This window comes from Equus caballus, chromosome 1, assembly GCF_041296265.1.
Source record: "Equus caballus isolate H_3958 breed thoroughbred chromosome 1, TB-T2T, whole genome shotgun sequence".
In the NCBI taxonomy this organism is placed as follows: Eukaryota; Metazoa; Chordata; class Mammalia; order Perissodactyla; family Equidae; genus Equus; species Equus caballus.
Genome location: NC_091684.1, coordinates 13779668 through 13795260, shown reverse-complemented (window position 1 = coordinate 13795260; position 15593 = coordinate 13779668). Strand labels below are relative to the sequence as shown.

The window sequence follows — 15593 nt, the reverse complement described above, 5'->3', positions numbered from 1 at the left end:
TTCTAATGAACACTCAGTTGGATGACTCCGTTCTCAGCAGCGAATGGCTCCCTGAAGGCCATCTTTTCCCAGGCCCAAGATGGAACGACAGGAAGCATTCACTCATAGTGAACGGACAATGAGGCTAGAAAATCTGGGGGAACCAACCAAGAGGTCACACTAGGAGATGGTCATCACTAGGATGACCATGAGAACTGGTTCACCCAGAACAGAACCAGCTCAAGCCTCTTATCCCCGTGTAATTATTAAACTCACTCCTCTTCTCTCTCAAAAGTATCCTGGTTTGATTGATAAATTATGCAGTCACCCTCAACATCAGGGAATTCTGCAAATGGGAAAGCCTGAGTCAGAAGGCTCACAAGTAACAGAAGCTGGGTGCTTTGTGTGCACAAATGGGAGTTTAAGGTTTGGCAAACATGCAGGAGCAGGTCTGGCAGCAGCAGATGGCGGGAACAATTCGCAGAAGGGGACTGTGCCTGACCTCGTGCTCTGCTGGGCTCCCCTCTAAAAGGGCGCGGGGTGCCTGGGCCGAGCAGGACTTCGCTCACAGCCTCTCCACCCAAGAAGAGGCTTTCAGAGCCAGCATGTCTTTCCCTTGTTGAAGTCTCACACCCGGAGGTAACCAGTCCAGCAAAGGGTAGGTGCACAGAAGAAAGGGTTCCAATGTCCCCAGAGGGGCTATGGGAGAAGGGAACATGCCACCACCTCCATCATTGGCACGGGCTGTGTGCCACATCCCGTTCAACATCACCTTGAGCTGCCATGGGGACTCTGAACAATTCCCCATTTGTCTTTCTTTCTTCCTGGTTGAGATCTTGTTTCTGTCAAGATGAACTATTTATCTGTGTTGCATGAAATGTCACAGATTGTGGGCAAAACCAGGACAAACTCACGCACAAGAAATCAGAACGATCTGCTGAGGCTCACACGCAGCTCCCCAGATCCGTAGAGGCCGGCAGTGATGAATTTCCTTTCCCTACCACTGAACTCGCTCTTGAGAAGTCTTTAAGCCAAGAAGTGCCCAAGAGACAACACCCCCGGTGGCCTGAGTTTGTCAGATCAACTCATTCTTGAGCTGATTCGCCAAGTAAATCTGTGGATATCACGACCCCTCCCACAGAGGCAGGGCAAAGACTTAAAAGGTAAGAGGCGGCTATAAGTTTCACCTGGTGGCCTCACATGACGTTTAATAAAGCTAAAAAATGCTTAAAGTGTCCAGTGTTTAAGGACTCTTTCCACCTTTTTTTGTGCATGTGTGTGTGAACTAAAACTTCGAAGCTATTCATTTTTTTATGTAAGATTAACCATCATGCAAAACTTACTGGTCAAGCAGTTAATAAAATACACATATCCCACTGAAGGGTTTTGTACATTTCGGTCCTTGCAGATAACAAAGCAATTATAAACCCTGCACGGTCCTGAGAGGGAGTTCCTCTGCTTCGGAAAGCTGCCAGTCCCATTGGCTCCCCGGGGGCTCATGTGTTATAAATTCTTGAAGCTCTTTTAGCTGCACTTTGAGCATCGGGTGCGTCTTCTTCCTCTTCCTCGGTTCGCTTGTGTTTTAAAAACAAGTCAGACTTCAAGAAGCGGCTGTAGCTGTCATACTTCATGAGGTTGAAGATCTAAGGAGGAAGAGAAAAAGAGTCTGAAGGATGAAGCTAATCAGGCCATGAATCATCCTCTTAAATATTTATTAAATACCTACATGCGCCAAAGAATACAAATACGTGCAAAACACACACAAAGAGAGCTAAAGTCAGTCGTGTGCTAGACGAGGCGGATTTCCTGGATGTTTTGGGTCATTATGAAATAATCTCAATGGAGTATTATAGCTCAGAGAGTCACACGAGGAAATCTATCTTTATTTTCCACGGAAGTATAGATTCACAGAGCACTGATTTGTACCCTCGTATCAAGAAGTCCTTTAAGAATCTCTACTTTATTTGGATAGATAATCCAGGGACGTATTTCTCCAGGAATTTGAGACAGCGAATAGAAACAGCTCCTGTAGAGACGGTGGTGTTGTAAAGGCCACTATCATATCAGATGATGCCAATGTCGTCGAGACCCCCAGATCTGGCATCCAAGATCTCAAACCAACCTGTTATTATGCCCAGAAACAAAATGGGGCTTATTCAGTGCAGGGCCGGGGAGTGAAATTATAGTCTTAGCAAGGAGAGGCTTCGGGCACAGCCCTAATTAAAGGAAACAGCAGTCAGCTGCAGAATGAAAATCCCTGCATACGCACAGCACGCACACAGGCCCTGGAGCACGTCTCTGGGCAAGGAACGATTCTAAGGTATGCTTGTCAGATGCGAGAGGAGGACCCCTGATGGAGCCTAAGCTCCTGGATTTGAGGACTGCCACCTGCCGCACTGCAGGTCCTCAGAGGGTCGTCCCCCTCTCTTCTCAGCCCCAGTCCCTATTCCCAGCATCCCCTCTCCCCTACTCTATCCTATGCCCCCCTCCTCCCTTGCCCTACAAAAGGGGTGGGGAAAGGAGATAGAAAAAGGGAAGCAATTTCTGGCTGTCAAGGGGACAGTCTCATTTGAGAAATCTCTCTCTCCCTTCCTCTCTCTCTCAGGCGTTTCGACTGAACTTTCAGGACCTTCGGCAGATTAAAAATCCACACCTGCACCCTGCTGCCCTCACTGCACTACCATGCTACCATGGGCTCAACCCGTGGAAAGTTCCAGAGGTGTCTAGAATGTCACTCACTGCCAGGTGGGGTTATCAAGTGGGTGGCAAAACCCTGACATCATTTAAATCCGCCCTCTCCCAACATGCACACAAACTATTTTGTAAATTAAACATCTGACGGAGTCTAAGGACTCAGAACACCTGCCTGGGGGATGGGAGAATTGGAACCTTCGGTCTTTCCACCTTCATTTTCCCGAGACAGCTTCAAGCACAGGAGAACTGCCGAAATCATTTTGCTCTCGGCAGAGTCCATAACCCAGGGAAAGATTTAGGACTTTGGGTTTTCTTTAAACTTCGAAACTGCTGCTGCCCTTCCCCCAGTGGCCTTCCAGTCCTTTCCAACCGTTCAGATAGACCACACCTCTGTAAGCCCCACCTTGCGCCTCTCAACAGCAGTTACCTATTTTGTAGCAATCTGGTAATCCTAAACTTATTTGCTGAGGTTTGGAGAAATTATTAAAAAAAAAAAAAAAAAACCTCCCAGAAAATACAAAAATCATAGCCAGGGGTGAGCTGGAAGATGAGAAATGCCATTGTCATTTTGTGGGCTCCTACAAATGTGCTAAGCAGGTGTCACCATCCCTCACCACCTGTATTATGCAGCCCTTCCAGGCTCGGGAGCCCCCAAAGGGAACTTGGAGATGCCCACCTGATTCAAAGTCTGGAACGGATGCTCAAAGAGTGATGAATGAAACCAGCTCCATGAGTGCCCCTCCTGGCACCCAGCCCTACACCCCCTCCCACACCAGGTCCACAGCAGATGGGACCCACCACTGCCAGCAGGATGCGGTTCGACCCAAGCGTCTCATCTGAAGTCTCTGCGTGTGGGAGTGGAACATCCTGTTTGCCTGTGGTGGCTCTGAGGCTCACACTTCAAAGGAGAGAAAAAAAGGCCGGGGCTGGAGGCACCCAGAGCCAGAGGAGGCGGGGGAGGGAGGGCAAGGAGGTTCAGCTGAGGAGAAAGCTCAGGAGAGGCTCAGGGGCTGCAGGGCTCTCAGCCTCCAGGAGATCCCAAGAGACTGCAGGCTCTTCTCCCCCTCGCACTCCAATGGTGCCAGCAAGCTCGAGGGGAGGGGGCTGCGAACTATTTAACAAGAGCATAAGGGCCCCTTCCTGCCGTGGGCAGGTATGAAATGCCCCTAAAGTCCTTCAGGCTGGGCTTCCTTCTCCAGGAGCCCTCGCCACCTCCTGGTGCTGCTGCGGAGTCACTGGGAGACAACTGCAGCCATCAGACTCCCCGTGGCCTCATTTTCCAGGGCTGTGAGTTGCCGGATATTTCTGTGCAGGGCCTGGAGAGCAGACTTCCCGCTGGGCACTGGCCTAGAAGCCCAGGGCAACAGGGTGCTCCTAAGACAGGGCCCTCACGGGTGGTGCGCAGCAAAGACCGGCTTAGAGGACGGAGAACGCTCCTAAAAACCTCTTCCAAGAAAGTGGCCGAAGACAGTGCACCCAGCTGCTGCCCACAGCCTTATTTATCACAGGGTAAATGGCCACAACAAGGGTCCAATAAATGTTCACCCAGCGAACGAACAAAAACCACTCAACATGCAACAACGGAGGGCTGGCAAAATAAATCAGGGTAGTGCCAACACTGTCAAGAGCGCCTTCTAACCACACACCAGGCAGGACTGGGGGGCTACAATTCAGCCCCTAAGAGTGAGCAAAAGAGGGAGGTGGGATGCAAACACTGGCAGTCTAGCTCTGGAGCCCACACTCCTAACTACTAGGCTACACTGCCACTTATATGGCAGACTGATAGGCAGTCATTAAAAATGAATTCTGCAAAGAGAGTTTAATACGGAAAATGTACGTGAATGTTAAATGGCTGAACACCAAATCTTGAAAATGCCCTATACCTAAAAACGGTGATGTCAAATATGTTTTTTAAGAGTGTGTTTGTATGTATAAATGGGAAATAAATATCCCAAAGGTCAGTGTAGGGGGTTGAACGGTGTCCCCCCAAAATTTAGGTCCATCTGGAACCCCAGAATGTGACCTTATTTGGAATCAGGGTTAGTTGAGGATCTCAAGATGGCATCATCCTGCCTGGAGTGTTGTCCTTATAAGAAGAGGGAAGGACACACAGACACACAGAGGTTAAGAGGGCCATGTGAACACAGAGGCAGAGATCAGAGTGATGCAGCTACAAGCCAAGAACACCAAGGATTGCCAGGAGCCTCCAGAAACTAGGAAGAGCCAAGGAAGGGTTCTTCCTTAGAGCATCCAGAAGGAGCTCAGCCACCAACATCTTGATTGTGGACTTCTGGCCTCCCAAACTGTGAGAGAATAAATTTCTGTGGTCTTAAGCAACTCAGTTTGTGATAATTGGTTATGACAGCCCTTGGAAACTAATAGAGTCTGCTTATTGATTTTACCTCACTGCTACTTGAGCACAGAAAACGAGATGGCCCTAGGGGCTCCAGAAGATTCTACAAAACCAGGACTCGGATGGGGAGAACCGGCCTCACCAGGGCTAGACTGTGACCCCGACCTGACCAACACATCTCAAGCTGTCTGCAGGGAAGAGAGAGAGGAAGGGGGAGACACATCTGGGATTCGGGGTGGGGCTCCAGGTGGGCGGAGGCCATGGGCACAGAGCCATAAAGCAGCCGGTTCTGAGAGACAAGCAGCCGACGAAGCAGAAAACTCAAGTTGGCAGCTAAGTTGCATTCCGTGCCTTTTTTTTTTTTTTTTTTTTGCCAAGACAGCTGTGGCTCAGCAGGTTTCGGGTTTTGGCAGCCCCACATCTGTGAGCTGCATGCCCAGACTGTAAACTGTTTAGCATGGTCGCCTGGGCATCCAATCCTGCAGGCCACTGGAGGTGGGACTCGCGGTGAAAAAGGAGAAGGGAGCCTTTCCGCCAATGTGCAGCTACGCACAAGGGCCCCAACACAAGGCCATTACACAGCCAAGGCGCCCCTCCCTCTCCAGAGCCCGGCCAGTGGGTGATTGATTGGGGCTTGCCTTTCTGCAAGGGAAAATATCCACGCGGTGCTCCAACTTGAGAGTGTTCAGAATCGGCTGCTCCGGGAAAGGACCTGGGCCCTGAAGCATCCTCATCCGCACAGAGGACGAGCAGCTTAACCAGCCTCGAAGGCCCCTCCATGAAGGCTCCAGCGCTGTCTCAATTAAGTGCATTTCAAGCCTAATAAATCTTTTAAGACTTCTCAGAAGACAAGGACCTTAAAAGACCTAAACTCCACATGCGTCCTCCTTTCTTTTCAAAACTCTCCACCATGTTATTCCAACTGGGTACAAGGAGGAAAAAAATAAATCCTTTAATGCAACAGAAAGGTTTTTAGTGGGATTTCATATCTGTTTCAAGAACTAGGTTTAGTTCTTATGTGGAAATTGCTGAGAGAAGGCGGCAAGCGCCGCTGTCTGAATTGCAGTTCTAGAATGTGCTCTCTCCCCACGCCCCTGGACCGTAGACATGTGTTCACACCACACAGACAGGAAGTACGGAGAAAGCAGCCCACTCCCTCCAGCCTCTTCAATGAAATGATGACAGAATCAGCTGGGCATCGAGGAGGCTGTTGGGGCAGGGCACAAACGGGATGTCCCCAGCCCTGAGTGGAAGACTGCCTCCCCTCTTCTGAAGTGGGAATGGGGTGCACCCAGGAGAAGGACTGAGGGCAGCTGGCAGAGAGCAGGTGACAACACAGGACAGCTCAGGCCAACCCTGTCCCAAAGCGCCAGGGAGGGCCACTGGAAGTTTCTGTCACCCTGGACAGTCCTCCCGCTTCCTGGACAGGTCTGCCAGAGATGGACGATGTGCCGGGATGGGATCAGAACTCCAGAAAGAGACAGAGAGACCCCTGCTCGGGGTGAAATGCCCTTGCAGGCCCGTGGGTCCAGTGCTGTCACACGGAGGGAAGGCGCTTTGTCCACTTTTTCCTGGAGACCATAATACTCAAATCCAAGGCCCCAATGACACGCTTTCTACATGACGCAAAGGTATTTTAATTTTGCCTTTTGCCATCAGGAGGAGAGTTAAATGCTATTCTGGTGCCCACACCCCACTTTTCTTTCCCTAAACACCATTTTAAAGTTAATTTCAAATTTCAAATCCGCTGCTTCCTGCCCCACCCCTCAGAAGGCAAATGGCTGCGGCAGACGCAGGCAGCCAACTTTCCTTCCATTTGAATGAAAACCCACGACCTGCCCTTTCTGACTATGCACGTTGGAAAATGCCAATTTCTGGACTGGACTTGATCTTTGGGAGCAAATGTCAGCTGGCACCCATAAGACCGAGGCGTCCAGAATCCCGAGCTCCAGCCGCCACTGCAGACGTGGAGAAATAGGGGGTTGGGAGAGGGTGTGGACCCCTAAATGACCCCTGAAGGCACAGCAGCCCCTCCCCCACCTCTGGGTCCTCACCAGCTGGTTCAGCCCATCTCACTGATGTCTAAAAAGGAAGTGTTTTCACTTCTTGGGTTCTGGGGAAATTCAAAGAAACGACACTACTAAAAAGGAGCCGACGTATGGGTCTTTGTCAAGGATGTGGCTGGGAGCACTGACATCTCACTGAAGTCTTTCAATTTTTTTTTAAGCACCAGAGGTTGAGGACTTCCTTTTCGGTGGAGAAGGCCTCCTCCCCTCTGCCTTCCCCAGACCAGACTTAGCGCCAACCCCGAAGCCTGGGCGAGGGTGTCCTGGCAGCACACGAAATCCACTTCAAGCGTAAGATTTACAGAAAAAGAATGAGTGCACCTGCTCCCCGTCAAACCCACGGCCCTCTCTTTCACAGCCCGAGAAAGCAACGATCTCAAGGTCCCATTTGCAAGGACCTTGGCCCTTCCGCCTTCTTCAATCTCCTTGCGGTTCCAGAGTGAACGACCAAGCTATGCTGTGGAATTCCAACCGGGGGGCCCGGAACAAGAAAGGTGTGTGACTGGTGCCGAGAAACTCGCAAGAGGAGAACTTTGTTTTGAATCTTTCAAATGGCACAGCCTCAAGTCACTGAGCAGATTTCAAAGTGTTCCATTCTTAAACATTCAGGCAAGGGTCTGGAAGGACATCCTTGAGTCACCAAGGGAGTGAGCGGGAAGGGGCGGGCCTGAGTGATTTTAACTTTTCCCTTCATACCCTCCTGGGGTGTGTGAATTTTCTTTTCTTTGTCTTAATAATGAACACGTAGTAACTTAGCAATTAAAAATAATTTTAAAAATTCACTTGTCCAGAATTCCGAGCAACGCAGTAATGGGATGTGCTCGCGGCTCGTGCTGGCTTGGCTGGTCTGGGGCTGCCCTTCCTCCCTGGAGTTCCCAGCCATGTGGGTTAACGGGACACGTGTTCAGGCCACAGAGCTGACAGAGCCAGCACAGAGTGAAGCTGTAATTTCTTGTACAAAGAAAAGCATGTTAGCCTGCTGTGACTCATATGATCCCTCCATGTTGCAGCCGACTCTCAGTGCCTAAGTAACTGACGGGAATGTTCTAGAATCAGCCAGGGCTGGAGGTCCAGGAAAGCACAACTGAGCAAGAGAGACAAAAGTGGGAAAGGAGAAGGAGGTGAGAGCGTTGGTTGGTCTTCAGATGCCACAGGCAATGGTGCTGTCCCAGCATCCATGACAGGAAAATGGCGGCACAGACCAGAACGGTAAGAACAAAGACCACCGCTTGCCTCTGAGCACCAGGTTGAGGCAGGAAGAGCCGGCTGACCCAGAAGCCCTGGGCTCAAGCTGTGTCCCCCTCTCCAGCTCAGATGGGCTGCCCTCCCACGGAGTGAACATTCTCCCTGTAAGCAGAGGTGCCAGGCCCACCATCCCCAAGACTCCTTGGGAGTCAATGAGACGCACCCCGGAAAGCACCGTGACAACTGTGGAGAGCTTCAGTCTTAACGTCTCCTGGCATTCAACGAGGTGCAAAAACAGCCACACACCTCGTTGCTGTGTTTGGTGGGGCCCTGAGGCTCAGTGGGAGAGAGGCAGGTGAACTCTGCTACTCTGTTGGAAGTCACATTAAACCAGGTTTCTCGATCTCAGCACTGCTGACATTTTGGACCAGATACTTCTGTGTCGGGGGCCTGGCTTGTCCCTGGAGAGTCTTTAGCAGCATCCTGGGCTCTGCCCACTGGGTGCCAGCAGCACCCCCACCCCAGCTGTGACAACCAAACATGTCTGTAGACATTGCCCAATGTCCCCCAGGGGCAAAATGGCCCCCAGTGCAGATCTGCCATGTTGGTAAGGTTCATCTTCCTGTCGCCTTCTAATGGACGCGCACAGGGAACCCCATAGAGCGCTGACTGCAGCCAGGCCCGGCACTGAGCGAGCCTTCACAGGCACCAGTGCATTTCACCCTCACAACCGCCTTATCGTAACCCGCCTCTCACAAATGAGGACGCTGAGGTACAGAGAAGGCTCGCATCTTGCCCAAAGTTTCACAGCTACTAAATTCTAAAGTCAAAGAAAAGAGAAAAAAGGCAGGTCTAAGAAAATAAGGTTGTGGCTGTCAGGGAGCGACTTTTTAACATCGAAGAATGGAAGCCACACCAGGAAATAGGACCCACCTGGGGGGGTCAGATGGAGGCGGGACTGGAACATGAGCCCCCACTTCCCTCTCCTGGCTGACGGACCTACAGAAATAATGACAGTGAATATGAGCTCAGTGTCCAGGAAGCGATGGGCGGGGAGGAAGAGGGAGGGGCAGGGGGCAGGCCATCTGGGTACAAATGAGCCACAGTCAGGAGGTCGTGGGTTCCCAGCTGACTGTCTAGGAACAGAGATGGCTCTGTACCGAGTCATCCACATTCTCTTGCCCAAGAGATGAGGGATGGGCACAGCCAGACCTGGGAATCAGAGCCAAGGTGCTCAGCTTTCAAGAGGACCAAACTTTATGAACCCAACTGGCACATTCTATAAATAGTCACCGTTCAACATCCTTGAAATTAAACCAGTTACTACAGCCTTAGGGCCTAACCCTAGCCAGTCCCTCCCAACTCAGCTTCTACCACCTTCGCCACTCACTACACTCCAGGCCACACTGACCTCCCCCAACACATCCAGCGATTCCTACCCCAGGGCCTTTGCACTTGCCATTGCTGCTCCCTGGAAGGTCCTGCCCCCAAGTCTTTTCCCTTGACTCCTTCTTGCCACTCAGATCTCAGCCACCTTTTCAAGGAGCCCTCCCAAACCACTAGACCCAAAGTAGGGTCACTCTTAGTCTATCACCTGTTGAATGTCTCTGTCTGTCCCCGTGGAAGGACAGGTGCTCAGTGCACACACAGCTCCTAGCATAGTCCCTGGTACACAGTAGGCCCTCCGTCAATACTTATAGCATAAAGGAGTGACTGAAAGAGCAAGTCCACACACCACCAAAACAACCGGAACTGAAACAGACCCGCCACGACTGGACCAATAACAGAAAAAACGACACTGCAGGGAAGGGCAATTCATGGAAGAAACCAACTCTTTGTAAGGTCGCCTCCTCCTTCCAGCTTCCTACAACTTAAATTCGTCCACCAGCAGCCTTTCACTTGCAGCCAAAATACCCAAGAGACACCCAGCCCCGGCTCTCCTGGCCTTACAGCACCCACGGGGCCAGGTCAGCAGAGCCGAATTCAAGCAGAGAACCAGCTGCCACTACATGAATTTTCCACGGCACAAAGTTTTAAGCCCCCAAACTTCTCTTAAGACATCGTTTCGATGAAATGCCTACTAAAATGTCTAACGCATTTTCCACGGAATACGCTGACCACCATTTACGTTGTGCTCGATGCTTTGGGGCTGTTGGGATCATTAATCATGTCACATGGGATGCCCCAGTGCAGTGTGTGGGCTGCGGGCCCCCACGCTCAGTGGCTCCAGATCACTGTGCTGTGGTTTTGGGTTCAGTATTGTTTTTCTCTCTCCTCCCTGGATGTTAGCTATCGCTTCTTGCTACCCATCACTGTGCAGCCTCTACCCGCACTTCGAACCTGCTGTGAATGAAAATCCAGACCCTGTTAGAACTCGGTGTAGACTAGGAATAAGCAGGACCTGAAGGAAAACCCAGGAAGCTGTCCTTTCAATAAGATTCATGGGTGTTGGGTCAGCTAATTTGATGCTCAGGGAGGATTTTCCCATCCTTCTAGGTTCCAGTTTGTGCCCCAAAGTCCACCCTGACCTATCGGCAGCCTCCAGGGTGCAGAGCACTGCCCCCCGACCCCATGAGGAGGGGCTGAGGCTCCTCCAAGTTTCCCTGGTAAACGAGCGTTGGGGCACAGAAGCAGCCTGCTCAGACAGCTCGGCGGCGAGAGCCAAGCGGTGCTCAAAGGCGCCAAAGCTGCTGAGGAGGCTTTTCGAAGTTCTGTGAAATCCTGTGGTTCCAGACATGCTCCCCTCAGCTTCACACTCCTTCCTTTAGGAAAACAGGGCTCTCGGGGGGCCCTTTTGGGAGCAGAGAACCACAGACCGTGCTGAGCACACAACTTGACGGTTACCGGCAAGGCCCCTGGGAGCAGAGTTTTCCAGAACAAAACAGAACCCAGAGCCCCCGCACGGGGACGCGCTGTGGAGTCAGCTCAGATTCCCAATGCCTCGTTTTCCCTCAATTATGCCTCAGGAAGAGAGTTAGTGCCTCTGTCTCCCTCTCGAATAAATGGCTTTGAACAGCAGGGGATAAAAGCACTTTCTTTACATTAAGCGCTTTGAACCGCACTGCGCCACATTTGCTATCATGTGCCTACACGTATTTCCAGGAAAAAAGATAGTCTAGAGAGCAAGAGTTATCTAGCGGTTATCTCCAGCTATGAAATCATGGATTTTTTTTTTCATCTTTATATTTTGGTTTCCCAAGTTTCCTTCGTTGAGCGTGCACGACTTTTCTAGTTAGGTAGGTAAAAGTTATTTTTAAAATATTTTTCTTTCTCACTTAAAAGAACTCCTCCTCTGTCCCTTGCGTCTCCTCCTTCCTGTGCCAGCCCCCAGTGTATGAGTCCAGTCGGGTGTGCCCAGGTCACAGAAGTCCCACTCCATTCTGAGATGTGTCACAGGCCTCACCGCAGGAAACGTGGGTCCTTGGGAGCCCCCACCGCCCGGAGCGCTATGGGTTTATCTCATCCTTCACCACCATGGCTCCTGCAGCCCCGGAGACGGCCTGTATTCACAGGCCTGACCAACCCGTCTGCTCCGGCTGTCTCCTGGCGCTTTGAGGAGCAGTGGGAGGCTGCCTGGGAGCCTGGGGGAGATGCACAGGCTGTGATGCGCCAGAGAGAAGACAGCGTTCGAAGGCAGGTGGACGAGAGTGAACTGGCCTCCAGCACGTCCTCCCACCTGTGTGACTCTGTGCTAACAAACCACTTAGTCTCCCCAAACGTTGCTTTTCTCGTCATCAAAATGGGAATAATAATCCTCACTGGGGATTAAACGAGATGATACATGCCAAGTGGGCATCGGGCACAGGAGGGCACCCCTGCACGGCAAATACTGTTGTTATTGAAAAGAACAGAGGGGCTTCATAGAGGTTCTCACGCTGCACTTCCAAGTATCATAGGCAGCTTTTAAAAGATTCTGAGGTCCAGCTGGGGTGGATATCCCCAGGTGCTACAGCCACAAGAATTGCCTTTTGACCTTACATTCTACTTACTTTCTCTCCACAAATCCATGTCCATGGCATCCTTCCTATTGGCTCAAAATCACCACCTCCAGGAGGCCCTCAGCAAGTCTCCCGTGCTCACTGGAGTTGGAGTTCCTTCAACACCAGTTGAAATTTGATTGAGAATTCAATGTGGAATTTACACTTGCCACTGTATCAGTTGGAAAACATTCTCAAACTATTTCTCATATTTGTATTTTCTACCAGTATATTTGTTTGCTATCTGAGCAAAGATGAGGCCTCCTGGATGCTGGGACATGCTGTGGGGTCTGTGCACACTCCAGGTGATCAAAAAAAGGCCAACTAGTGCAAGGGACCAGTGGTTCTCAGAGTGTAGTCCCTGGGCCCGCAGCATGAGCATCGCCCGGGAACTTGTTAGGATGGCACAGTCTCAACCCACTTGGGAACCACGGCATCTGAGGGTTAACTCTGGGGGTGGGGCCCAGCGTCTGTCTTACAAGCCCTCCAGGTGGGTCTAGGCTTGCTCCCCGTTCGAGGACTGATGAATTAAATTAAAAGCTAGTCTCCACCTGTGTACCAAGGAAGGCCTTTGCTCCTCGATAAGGATGGGGCCAGCAGAAGTCTGAAACTGGTCTGTGTTCCTTGTCTCCAAGTGTTTATCTAACATTCGCAAAAACAGAGCACACCGTGAATGGTCAGATCTGCAAATTCATGTCGAGAAAACCTCTCCAGTGCGGTCTCCTCCCTCTGCCTATGACTGCCGGCATTCCTTACAAGAAGATTTGCCCGAAAACTAAAGTTGATCCCTTACAGGTCATTCGTTAAACCTAATTTTCCCTGTTTTAAGTGGAATATGCTGCCAGGCATTAACTTTTCATTACGATTCAGGAGCCTCATTATGAACTAGCTCATGTATGGGGCCACCAGAAGTAGGTGGCAATGTTTGGATATTTGCACAAAAAACAGCCCGGGTTCCTGGACACTTTGAGTCCTTGGGCTTGCTTTCTAGTTTTTCTCTTTTCCCTACCTTCAGCAGTTTTCACGTTGCTCCCTCAGTGTGGGGTCTTCAAATAGCCCCAGCCTCCCTAACCTGGGCTGAGAAGACAGAGAACACTGCTGGTTGGGGTTGTGTGGAGGCCAAGAGTACACAGGCTGAGGGAGACCCCTCTGGGTCAAATCCTGAGCCTGGCACTCCCATCCTCTCTCTCGCCAACGCTGGCTCCTCAGGGTGCCTCAGTCTGCCCAGCTGGATGGGACGGCTTCTAAGGGGGTCTAATATTTAGTGTTTCGCTGAACTCCTCCAGGCTGGGAATAAATGTCAGTTTTCAAATCAAGGTGCAGGTGTGGAAGTCAGTTTACCTGGTCCTGGAGCTTCTGGAACATCAGCGGGTGTGGTTCTTCCAGTATCTTCTCATTGAGCCGGGACTGCCCCTCGACGTTGACTTGTGACGACGCCTTGCTGGACAAAAAGGTCATGTAGATCTCCTTTGCCTTTTCCTGCATCTAGGGGAGACACAGGGAGCCCGTTTGTCATCTGTGGGCACAGCACTTCCCGGTCTGAGCCTAGCTCTCTGCTCCAGCCAGACCCAGAGGAGCTGCTGCAGGAAGAGAAACGGCTCTGCAGTGCTGGGGGCTTTGGCTCCAGAGCTAAGCTCGATCTGGGGGGGCTCGTGGTCAGCCTAAGCTCCCACCCCCGCCCCTTCCAAGCATCTGTAGCCACATCTCCTGTCACGAAATGGTTACAGTACCCATTGAGAAATGACAGAAAGAATCCTGGCCCAGAGTGAGTGACATTCTGTACCACTCAGGACCATCCTGTGACTTCTCCAAATTAAGGACTCGTGGGAATATTATTCAGCCATAAAAAGTATGAATGAAGGAAGTACTGACCCATGCTCCAACGTGGATGAACCTTGAAAGCGTTATGCTAAGTGAAAGAAACCAGACACTAAAGGCAACATACTACATAATTTTATTCATATGAAATATCCAGAATAGGCAAATCTATGGAGACAGAAAGATGAGTGGTTGCCCAGGGCTAGCGGGAGGGGGCAATGGGCAGTGACGGCATCATGGGGAAGGGGTTCCTGTTTGGGGTGATGAAAAAGTTCAGCAACTAGACAGTGGCAATGGCTATACAACAAGGTGAACGTGCCTAATGCTGCTGAACTACACCCTTTCCAAGGGTTAAAATGAGAGGCCCCAAAATGGCTAAAATGGTAAAATTCCTGTTATGTGTATTTTACCACAATAAAACAAAATCAACTTAAAGCATGCAGACACAACCCCACCAGGTATCAAGCACCTACTGTGCTCCAGGCACATGCTAAGTGATTTACAGCCATGGTCCATTTCCCAAATCCCTGAGCATCCAACAAAATGCCATTTCCTGTTAGCGCCACTTCCCAGAGGAGCCAACGCAGGCTGGGAGAGGCAACATGACTTATTAAGGAGACTGCAGGGAGATTAGGATTGATCGGCTCTAAGGCCTCCTGTTTCGGCTCAGATCCACGCCTGCGAGATACCACCCCCCACCACCCCCCCCACCCCCAGGTGGTGGGGTTTGTTGGCATTCCAGGGCAGGGAGCTTTTTTCAGGTAATGAGATACGAGGGTAAGCAAGGGAGGGGACATTCGCGGCCTCCCCGAGGGCCAAGCGCGTCTCGGCGGAGAGCATCAGCCCCCAGCAGGTCCGGATCAAGAGAGGCTCGTGTGCACAGCTGGAAAAGGCGCGCCCAGCAGGCCGATGTTGCACCAAAACCATCCGTGGCTGGCGGAGGAACACGCCCCCGGTGAGTGCTGCGTCTTAAAAAGAGCGGGCCTCCTTGAGGGGCCGTGGACAGGAGCCTGGTCCTCCAGGGCGGACCCGGAGGGTTCTCTTTCTTTTTTTTGAGAAAGGAGATGTCGTGGACTCGCACCTCCCAGAAGCAAAGATGGGGACTGTTTCTCTAAACATCAGAGCCCAAGAATTACCTCACCCTACAGAGCAAGCCAGACAATAAACGCCTCTGACATGCAGTCGCGGAGCAACGAGTTGTGGGGGGGAGCGAGGGGGCTTCCCGGGGCCTGGAAAACTGCCCTTCTCTCCAGGGAGCCCCCCCAGGGAGCCCCCCCTGGGGCCCCGCACACCCTGAGAACTTGCTAGGAAATCCCAGGCTTTGAAACCCTTTCGCCTTAAGGAAACTACCAGAAGGCTCCAATACCTAGTGCTTGAAAGAAGGGGGAAAGCAGTCCTTTCACTTATTTTGGTTCTGGGGACTAGTTGGCAAAGGGCCCCAGGAGGCTGAGGTCTGACGTCTCCTGTCCCCCAGAAAGAAGGCCTTGACACGACCTGCAGGAAGACTGCCCAGGTGGGGGT

The 15593-nt window shown here is 51.4% G+C and overlaps 1 protein-coding gene across 3 annotated transcripts in view; it reads right to left on the bottom strand.

The window, feature by feature from the left end:
* Positions 1-1156: 1156 nt before the first annotated feature.
* The window catches only part of RGS10 (regulator of G protein signaling 10), a 35479-nt gene continuing 21042 nt past the window's right edge, over positions 1157-15593 (bottom strand). For all 3 annotated transcript variants that reach the window (XM_023638405.2, XM_003363412.5, XM_005602199.4), the window contains exons 4-5: positions 13596-13739; positions 1157-1622 (exon numbers count right to left, since the gene is read on the bottom strand). In XM_023638405.2, the coding sequence (XP_023494173.1) occupies positions 1476-1622; positions 13596-13739 (291 nt within the window). In that variant the 3' untranslated portion in view covers positions 1157-1475. The remainder of the gene's footprint in view (positions 1623-13595; positions 13740-15593) is intronic.